The sequence below is a fragment of the Salvelinus alpinus genome, chromosome 3 (genome assembly GCF_045679555.1).
Source record: "Salvelinus alpinus chromosome 3, SLU_Salpinus.1, whole genome shotgun sequence".
Taxonomy (NCBI): domain Eukaryota; kingdom Metazoa; phylum Chordata; class Actinopteri; order Salmoniformes; family Salmonidae; genus Salvelinus; species Salvelinus alpinus.
This window is the reverse complement of record NC_092088.1, coordinates 88,077,691-88,088,150: the sequence shown is the minus strand read 5'-3', so window position 1 is coordinate 88,088,150 and position 10,460 is coordinate 88,077,691. Positions and strand designations below refer to the sequence as shown.

At 48.4% G+C, this 10,460-nt stretch overlaps 1 protein-coding gene across 1 annotated transcript in view; it reads right to left on the bottom strand.

Annotated features, from left to right (window-relative positions):
* Positions 1-543: 543 nt before the first annotated feature.
* Positions 544-10,460, bottom strand: part of LOC139569869 (mucin-2-like) — a 16,394-nt gene continuing 6,477 nt past the window's right edge. The window contains exons 4-5 of the mRNA XM_071391192.1: positions 2,008-3,393; positions 544-1,913 (exon numbers count right to left, since the gene is read on the bottom strand). Coding sequence (XP_071247293.1) covers positions 544-1,913; positions 2,008-3,393 — 2,756 coding nt within the window. The remainder of the gene's footprint in view (positions 1,914-2,007; positions 3,394-10,460) is intronic.

Sequence of the window (10,460 nt, the reverse complement as noted above, 5' to 3'; positions counted from 1 at the left end):
GGAGGGAGTGGGGGAGGGTGAGGGAAACTGATGAATGTATTATGCACCATGCCTCACTTAAGAATGGAAGGTTATGCTTCAGGGATTGATCAGTGAGCTGGAGATCATTTAGGATGATTAGTGTTATGGGAGGGCGAAGAAGAATGCAAGAAGGTGGTGTGTGTGTGTGTGTCCACAAGGGAAAATATCCAACATCCCCATGTGGACAAAGTTTAGGATTAGTGTTACAATTAGGGTTAGACTTAGGGTTAGGGTAAGGGTTAAGGTTAGGGAAATAGGATTTTGAATGGAAATCAATCCCACGAGGATAGAAAAACAAAATGTGTGTGTGCACGCAGTAGTGGCATCTGGAATGAAACCGCTGAATAAGCACCATTCCAGATGTGGGGTTGTGACTGGTAGGACTAGGATTGGGGCTGGTAAGACTAGGGCTGGGGTAGGTAGGACTAGGATTGGGGCTGGTAAGACTAGGGCTGGGGATGGTAGGACTAGGGCTGGGGTATGGTAGGACTGGGGCTGGGGCTGGTAGGAATAGGGCTGGGGCTAGGTAGGACTAGGGCTGGGGCTGGTAGGACTAGGGCTGGGGATGGTAGGACTAGGGCTGGGGCTGGTAGGACTAGGGCTGGGGATGGTAGGACTAGGATTGGGGCTGGTAAGACTAGGGCTGGGGTAGGTAGGACTAGGATTGGGGCTGGTAAGACTAGGATTGGGGCTGGTAAGACTAGGGCTGGGGTAGGTAGGACTAGGATTGGGGCTGGTAAGACTAGGGCTGGGGTAGGTAGGACTAGGATTGGGGCTGGTAAGACTAGGGCTGGGGATGGTAGGACTAGGGCTGGGGCTGGTAGGACTAGGGCTGGGGATGGTAGGACTAGGGCTGGGGCTGGTAGGACTAGGGCTGGGGCTGGTAGGAATAGGGCTGGGGCTGGTAGGACTAGGGCTGGGGCTGGTAGGACTAGGGCTGGGGTAGGTAGGAATAGGGCTGGGGTAGGTAGGAGTAGGGCTGGGGATGGTAGGACTAGGGCTGGGGCAGGTAGGAGTAGGTCTGGGGCTGGTAGGACTAGGGCTGGGGCTGGTAGGAATAGGGGTGGGGCTGGTAAGACTAGGGCTGGGGCTGGTAGGACTAGGGCTGGGGATGGTAGGACTAGGGCTGGGGTAGGTAGGAGTAGGGCTGGGGATGGTAGGACTAGGGCTGGGGTAGGTAGGAGTAGGGCTGGTAGGAATAGGGCTGGGGCTGGTAGGACTAGGGCTGGGGCTGGTAGGACTAGGGCTGGGGCTGGTAGGAATAGGGCTGGGGTTGGTAGGACTAAGGCTGGGGTAGGTAGGAGTAGGGCTGGTAGAACTAGGGCTGGGGCTGGTAGGACTAGGGCTGGTAGGACTAGGGCTGGGGCTGGTAGGACCAGGGCTGGGGATGGTAGGACTGGGGCTGGGTCTGGTAGGAATAGGGCTGGGGTTGGTAGGACTAGGGCTGGGGCTGGTAGGAATAGGGCTGGGGCTGGTAGGACTAGGGCTGGGGCTGGTAGGACTAGGGCTGGGGTAGGTAGGAGTAGGGCTGGTAGAACTAGGGCTGGGGTAGGTAGGAGTAGGGCTGGGGCTGGTAGGACTAGGGCTGGGGTAGGTAGGAGTTGGGCTGGTAGAACTAGGGCTGGGGCTGGTAGGAATAGGGCTGGGGTTGGTAGGACTAGAGGTGTGGCTGGTAGGACTAGGGCTGGGGTAGGTAGGAGTAGGGCTGGTAGAACTAGGGCTGGGGTAGGTAGGAGTATGTCTGGGGCTGGCAGGACTAGGGCTGGGGTAGGTAGGAGTAGGGCTGGTAGGACTAGGGCTGGGGAAGGTAGGACTAGGGCTGGGGCTGGTAGGACTAGGGCTGGGGCTAGGTAGGAGTTGGGCTGGTAGAACTAGGTCTGGGGATGGTAGGTCTGGTAGGAATAGGGCTGGGGCTGGTAGGAATAGGGCTGGGGTTGGTAGGACTAGGGCTGGGGCTGGTAGGACTAGGGCTGGGGTAGGTAGGACTAAGGCTGGGGCTGGTAGGACTAGGGATGGGGTAGGTAGGAGTAGGGCTGGTAGAACTAGGGCTGGGGCTGGTAGGAATAGGGCTGGGGCTGGTAGGAGTAGGGCTGGGGATGGTAGGACTAGGGCTGGGGTAGGTAGGAGTAGGGCTGGGGTAGGTAGGAGTAGGGCTGGTAGAACTAGGGCTGGGGCTGGTAGGAATAGGGCTGGGGCTGGTAGGAGTAGGGCTGGGGCTGGTAGGACTAGGGCTGGGGTAGGTAGGATTAGGGCTGGGGATGGTAGGACTAGGGCTGGGGTAGGTAGGAGTAGGGCTGGGGCTGGTAGGACTAGGGCTTGGGCTGGTAGGAATAGGGCTGGGGCTGGTAGGAATAGGGCTGGGGATGGTAGGAATAGGGCTGGGGCTGGTAGGACTAGGGCTGGGGTAGGTAGGAGTAGGGCTGGGGTAGGTAGGAGTAGGGCTGGGGATGGTAGGACTAGGGCTGGGGCTGGTAGGAATAGGGCTGTGGCTGGTAGGAATAGGGCTGGGGCTGGTAGTAATAGGGCTGGGGCTGGTAGGACTAGGGCTGGGGCTGGTAGGACTAGGGCTGGGGCTGGTAGGACTAGGGCTGGGGCTGGTAGGACTAGGGCTGGAGCTGGTAGGAATAGGTCTGGGGATGGTAGGAATAGGGCTGGGGATGGTAGGAATAGGGCTGAGGCTGGTAGGACTAGGGCTGGGGATGGTAGGAATAGGGCTGGGGTAGGTAGGAGTAGGGCTGGTAGAACTAGTGCTGGGGTAGGTAGGAATAGGGCTGGGGATGGTAGGAATAGGGCTGGGGATGGTAGGACTAGAGCTGTGGCTGGTAGGACTAGGGCTGGGGTAGGTAGGAGTATGGCTGGTAGAACTAGGGCTGGGGTAGGTAGGAGTAGGGCTGGGGCTGGTAGGACTAGGGCTGGGGTAGTTAGGAGTAGGGCTGGGGCTGGTAGGACTAGGGCTGGGGTAGGTAGGAGTAGGGCTGGTAGGACTAGGGCTGGGGTAGTTAGTAGTAGGGCTGAGGCTGGTAGGACTAGGGCTGGGGTAGGTAGGAGTAGGGCTGGTAGGACTAGGGCTGTGGCTGGTAGAACTAGGGCTGGGGTAGGTAGGAGTAGGGCTGGGGCTGGTAGTAGTAGGGCTGGGGCTGTGGTTGATAGGGCTGTGGCTGGTAGGAGTAGTGCTGGGGCTGGTAGGGCTGGGGCTGGTAGGACTAGGGCTGGGGTAGGTAGGAGTAGGGCTGGTAGGACTACGGATGTGGTTGTGGCTGGTAGGACTAGGGCTGTGGCTGGTAGGACTAGGGCTGTGGCTGATAGGGCTGGGGCTGGTAGAAGTAGGACTAGGGCTGGTAGGATTAAGGCTGTGGCGGTCATGACATTTTGCTTTAAGATAATTGATCGTTAATTAACTTGAACACGTTTTGCATCTCATAGCTTCCACGCATAGCCTAAAAGACACTGATAATAAGCCACTACATAATAATGGTGCCGGAGGGGATGGCTGCCGTTTTACAGGCTCCTAACCAACTGTGCTATCTTGTTTTTTTTTCTCGCATTGTTTATAACTAATTTTGTACATAATGTTGCTGCTACCGTCTCTTATGACCGAAAAGAGCTTATGGACATCACACACAGCAATTACTCACCTCCAACTGGACAAAGATTGTTTCTTTAAACCTGTCTGCTCCAGTCCCCTGTCTCCTCCTGCAGCAGCTCCTACACCCCCTCGGCTCATCAATGACCATCTTGCCTATACCGTCAAGCGGCTTCTGGACGTGCACCGTCGGGGTCGAGGCTGGCAGTACCTGGTGGACTGGGAAGGATACGGGCCTGAGGAGCGGTGCTGGATGCACCGCCGTCACATTCTGGACCCCTCCCTCTTACGGGATTTCTATTTCTCACACCTAGATAAGCCTGGTCGGGCGCCACTGTCACATCTGCTCCTGCAACGCCCTCTTCTGCTCATCCTGTGTCTCCTTGACCTGCCACCACTCCCCCAGTACTCTCTCCCTCTCCCTCTCCCTCTCCCTCTCCCTCTCCCTCTCCCTCTCCCTCTCCCTCTCCCTCTCTCTCTCTATCTGTGTGTGTGTGAGATTGTGTGGGCGGAGACAGGTGTGCTGGAGTCAGAGCAGATCTCCAACAGCTGCAATCTGTTCGATAATCAAGACCTCTACAAATACTCAGCCCTGCCACTTCCACGCTGCCAGATCGTAATCTCTGCCCGCTCTGACTCTGGTCCCTGTCTCCTGTTCCACGTCTCGTCATCCTGCTACTCTGTCCTGGATTCCCCACTCTACTACTCCCTTGGATTCCCCTCCGGACCTGCTTACCCTGTCGAAACCCCTCCCGCCCCAGCCTCAGCCTCCGCACCTGGTTTCCAGCAACCCGCCCGAGCTTCCCCTGACCCGCACTCCATCTCCCCCCTGGGGTTCAATAAATACCTTGGTTACTTCATCCCAGTCTCCTCGTTTGAGTCTGCTCTTGAGTTCCCCTGTTCCACTCCACGTAAAATAATAAGTCAAGGCGTCTGAATACTTTACGAATGCACTGTATAGGCCCATGGGCTAGACTACATAAGGTGTGTAACTATGATTTGAAAAAATATAAATAAATCGCTCAAAAAAGGCATGCGCTGTTTCTTGCCTTACTACACACGCTGGGTATCATTCACAAGTGATAATACATCTTTCTCAAGTGATATGCTAATATTGTCACCCACCAGACTATTCTTAATTTAATGTTGTCTTTACATATACTAAATAATACATATGTGATATTAGTTTGGATTCAGAATGGACCATTATCATGCACCTATCTCGGAACAGGGGCATGGGAAATAAATCCATTTCATCTATGCACTTAAATTGCGAATGGAGGATATTTTTCCCATGGTTCTTTTTCATGCCAGTCAGGCAGGTTATACTCCTGTTGTAAAGAGAAGCAATGTGCTTACAGTTTTTCTTTTACATTCGCTAGGACCCATTTCTCAATACTTAGGTCACAGTGAGCACAACAACAGTCTATGTGGGCTAAACTTTGGAAAATGTTTCATTGCTTTGGCATAAAATGCATTCAATGACTACATCTTTCAAATTTCATGAATTCGTTTCTCACTCAGACACAACCACCACCAAACATGTTTACATATTCTTGTCAAAACATTTAAATTTGAGTTCAAAATCTAACAAAACACAAAATGAATAAGACAGCAATTTGCTACATTTCTACAGTAATACCGTATTGAAATATATTCCAAATCTAAAAATGAAATACTATCAAAACAATTAGACCAACCACAGCTGATTCCCATTGTAGCTGAACACCTACCCAGGTGTCAGTCTTTCAATTTCATTACCATCTATACAGAAGGGGACATCTTAGGAATAATGCTGTACTGTAATGTAAACATGGACCCAGCCAGAAATAGAGAAGTGGACCCAGCCAGAGATAGAGAAGTGGACCCAGCCAGAGATAGAGAAGTGGACCCAGCCAGAGATAGAGAAGTGGACCCAGCCAGAGATAGAGAAGTGGACCCAGCCAGAGATAGAGAAGTGGACCCAGCCAGAGAGAGAGAAGTGGACCCAGCCAGAGATAGAGAAGTGGACCCAGCCAGAGATAGAGAAGTGGACCCAGCCAGAGATAGAGAAGTGGACCCAGCCAGAGATAGAGAAGTGGACCCAGTCAGAGAGAGAGAGAAGTGGACCCAGCCAGAGAGAGAGAAGTGGACCCAGCCAGAGATAGAGAAGTGGACCCAGCCAGAGAGAGAGAAGTGGACCCAGCCAGAGATAGAGAAGTGGCTGACAGAGGAAGAAGATTGCCAGGGAGGAACCACGCATGCCAAAAGATTCTTTCCTGGTGTATTGCACAAGATGACACAAGATATGATGTGGATGAGAACCTGTGGCCAAATGCAGTAGACAGGGTTGACTAGCATTGCTACTGTATCTGTATCGGTAGATGGTGTATATACAAATTCTTGTATTTTGGAATCACTCAATGCCAAAAAATGTCATAAAACAATATAAAGCATATTGCATCATGTCTGATTCATTCCTGTAACATATACTGCAGTAAATTCTAAACAGTAGAGAGGTGTCATTCTTGTTTTTGTAAATACATTTTACGAAAGAAAACATTGTGTAATGGTTTTTTAAGTCATTGTTTTTTGAGTGACAAAGTGTGCTTGTTGTATGACAACCTTTGCTAGTGTTATGGAAGAATGAGTTGATTTGAGACATGTATGAAGTGTTTTGGTAGTTTTAGTGCATTTTGAATGTGAAATTAACTGCTGGGCCAAGCTGAAAGTTGCTTAGGAGAACTGTGTGAAGAGTTTTGAAAAAGTGACCTAAGTATTGAGAAATGGGTCCTAGCGATTGAAGAAAACGTAATATTAAGACAGTTGAGAAATAAATATAGTAGGCCTAGCCTATAGAAACCTGATGGGATCCTCCTCTTTTTAATAGAGGCCATCAAAACTCTGTTGTTTTCTCACACAATTGCATAGCCTACAGAAATGTTGTGCAACATGAGCTCATGGCCTCTCATGAAGTGTTTAAATTCATTTTTGATTACATTTGCATTGATGTCAGAGTGATTAGAGGGACAATAGAGAGCTGATCACCAGGCAGTTAGAATATTTGGTAGGCTACTAATGACCATCATCAGCATCAGAGCTTGGAGAAGCATAGATACCATGACTAAAGAGTCATGTGGAATTTGACTGGGATCATGACCGCTGGTGTGGCAGTAATATGTTCACCGTAACAGCCCTATCCAGATGTATTAATTTATCAAAAGAAAAGGTGTCTGTTGATGTGCCTCTCTCTGTCTTCTTCTCCCTTAAACCTCCCTTAAACCATCTCTAACTGGCAGATCTATCTCAGTGTCTGGCTGACTGACTACAAATGAATGGGGAAAAGTTTGGGTGTGAGTGATGTCCTCTTCCTGAGGAGGAAGGAAGGAAGTAGGAGGATAATGATTTGCACACCAAAGAGACCAGGCAGGTGCCAAGACCTGGAGTTGATTATCCTATCTTCCCCGGGCCACCACCTAATTACACAAACCATTTCTGTCATATTAAAGGGGCACTGAAAGATTTAACTGTGGGGTTAGTGAGAGGTCTCCTAAGGCCTGCACCAAACACACAATACATGGAAGTAAGGACATCTTTAAGGTGGTTATAGAATAAAATTAAATGTACCACTTTAGTCTAACATCTCAAGTCATAATACTACCAAGTCTCTCTGGTAAGACTGGAAAAATGGTGACGTATATGAAGCTGGAGCGCTGACTCTGGACCATACAGTATAAACAAACACCATACAGTGTGTGGTGTGTTTATTGGAATATATTTCTGTCATGTAAGACTGCATGATATTACTAGGCAGTGTCAGAGGACAGCCCCAAAGAATTGGCAACGTCTCCAGTCACCCAAGTCATAGACTGTCCCCTCTGCTACCGCACGGCAAGTGGTACCAGAGCGTCAAGTCTATTTGTCCAAAAGGCTCCTTAACAGCTTCAACCCTCAAGCCATAAGACTGCTGAACAATTAATCAAATGGCCACCTGGACTATTTACATTGACCCCCCCCTTTGTTTTTACACTGCTGCTACTCACTGTTTATTATCTATGCATAGTCACTTTACCCCTACCTACATGTACAAATTACCTCGACTAACCTGTACCCCCGCACATTGACTCAGTACCAGTACCCCCTGTATATAGCCTCGCTATTGATATTTTATTAACTCTTTCTTGAACTGCATTGTTGGTTAAGGGCTTGTATGTAAATTTCACGTTAAGGTTTACACCTGTTATATTCGGCGCATGTGACAAATAAAGTTTGATTTGATTTGTATGGAAAGTGCCATGTATGTGAAATGTATTTAAAATAAATCAATAATACTTTTTCTATTGTTTAATGTATGTGTTGAAACTGTCACAAAAACATACACTGATGTCTCTCTGCTGTCTGTCTGCTGTCTGTCTGCTCTGCTCTACTTCCCCTGATCTGATGTAGAGCCGAGCATCCCGTTATGTCCCGCTGTGTAATATAATAGAACCACAAACTTTTAGCCTCCAAGGCTTTTTCCTCCAGGCCCTCCAAAAGACACCAACATCACATGGAGGCAAAAACACTAAGATGCAACCACACATGAACTGCCATGAAGTCACACAGACACACACGTGCCATAGTGTCTCACATAACACAGATGTCTCTCTTGTGTTTAGCATCATGAAGAGACATGGGAAATATGGATATTGTGTTTGTAACCGACCTGATAGACAATGGAAACCAAAGAGACAAGATTTACAACATTCTTTGTATGTCTCTTAATAATAAGTTCTCACAAAACCCTCTGCAGTAGACCAGCAGTTAAAACATAACCATACCAGAGGACTGTGGTCACCAAATACCATCACCCACTTATCTAATCAAGGTAATTTCACAATATAGCTGGGCTGTTGCTAGCGGGCAGACCATCCCTGATGGTTACAGCATACTGAGAAAAAATACCCAATGGATATGATTGTCCCTCTGTTTACAGAACAAAGTCAGACTAAGGCTCTTACAGTATAGTACCCAGGGTACAGTATCTTGTCACGCCCTGACCTTAGAGAGCCTTTTTATTTCTCTATTTGGTCAAGTCAGGGTGTGATTTGGGTGGGCAGTCTATGTTTTCTGTTTCTTTGTTTTTGGCCGAGTGTGGTTCCCAATCAGAGGCAGCTGTCTATCGTTGTCTCTGATTGGGGATCATACTTAGGCAGCCCTTTTTCCCACCATTAGGTTGTGGGATCTTGTTTTCTGTTTAGTGTTTCTACCTGACAGAACTGTGCGCTTTCGTTTTCATGTTTGTTATTTTGTTTGAGTGTTTTTGAAATAAAAGAATCATGAACACTTACCACGCTGTGCCTTGGTCCACTCCTCATACCACCAACGAGAGCTGTTACATATCTTTCTTCATATGAGTAAGTTATTTCTGATGCTCTTATACAATAGTGGGGTGGCAAGTTGCCTAGTGGTTAGTGTTAGGCCAGTAACCGAAAGGTTGCTATATCTAATCCCTAAGTTGACAAGGTAAAAATCTGTCTTTCTGCCCCTGAACAAGGTAGTTAACCCACTGTTCCTAGGCTGTCAATGTAAATAAGAATTTTTTCTTAACTGACTTGCCTAGTTAAATAAACAATAGTTTCTATGTCAAAGGTTGTTATATTTATATTTCAGTCTTCTGTGATGTATATAAAGTGTAATACCGGGATGCAAACTCAAAAATGTGATACATTTTAACTCTATATATATGACAATGGTGTCATCTTTTTTGTAAGCCCATAACCATGTGTGTGAGGTGTTTCATTTTGTTTCAAAGTAGATTTGTGTAAGACTACTAAGAATCACTCTGTGTGACCCTGATTTAGCCCACTGCAGTAAAAGCTTAACACAGTGTGGACCTTAATATACCCTGTAACAGTGTACATTTAACCCTGTGTTGATTTTGCTGTGTACATAGGGAATAGGGTGCCATTTTAAGACACAGTTTGTCCTCAGATGAGCCCAGAGAGGCCCTCTAACTTCCCCTGCAGGGCCACACCATCTGCTTGGCAGGGGAGCTCTGATAGTGTCATCAGATTTACCAGCTCACTTCCCTCCTGTTCTCCTTCCAGGTGTGACAGCATTCTTTTAAAGGCAGCCCCATGCACAATTCATGAGAGTAGATTGATTTCCTTACAAAGGTGGGAGGGTCCAGGTCAACTGATATGTAGGTGTTGGTCTGAGGGAGCTCTGATAGTCAGCCACTCATATAGCCAAGCAGGAAACACCAGTCTGAAGCTACACAACGGAGAGAGGAGTGAAAACATAGCAGTCAGAGAGACAGACCTGAGTGTTTTCAATGGAGATCAAGAGTGTTTAGAGAACAAATCAGACATCCTGATTCTGCCCCGGTCTATTCTTACCTGATAAGCGTGTGACATGTTTTGGGGTGTAGGATGGAGGGGTGAAGTGTTTGGTAAGGCTTAATCTGAGGCTGTGTGTTTGTGTGCGTGTCAGACTGTCCAACTCCTTTCCCTAATGTGTTTGTGTAGTCCCAGTCACCCCAGGTTACTCTCACACTGTCACACACACTGGCAGTAATGTGTTTGTGTAGTCCCAGTCACCCCAGGTTACTCTCACACTGTCACACACACTGGCAGTAATGTTTTTGTGTAGTCCCAGTCACCCCAGGTTACACTCACACTGTCACACACACTGGCAGTAATGTGTTTGTGTAGTCCCAGTCACCCCAGGTTACTCTCACACTGTCACACACACTGGCAGTAATGTGTTTGTGTAGTCCCAGTCACCCCAGGTTACTCTCACACTGTCACACACACTGGCAGTAATGTGTTTGTGTAGTCCCAGTCACCCCAGGTTACTCTCACACTGTCACACACACTGGCAGTAATGTGTTTGT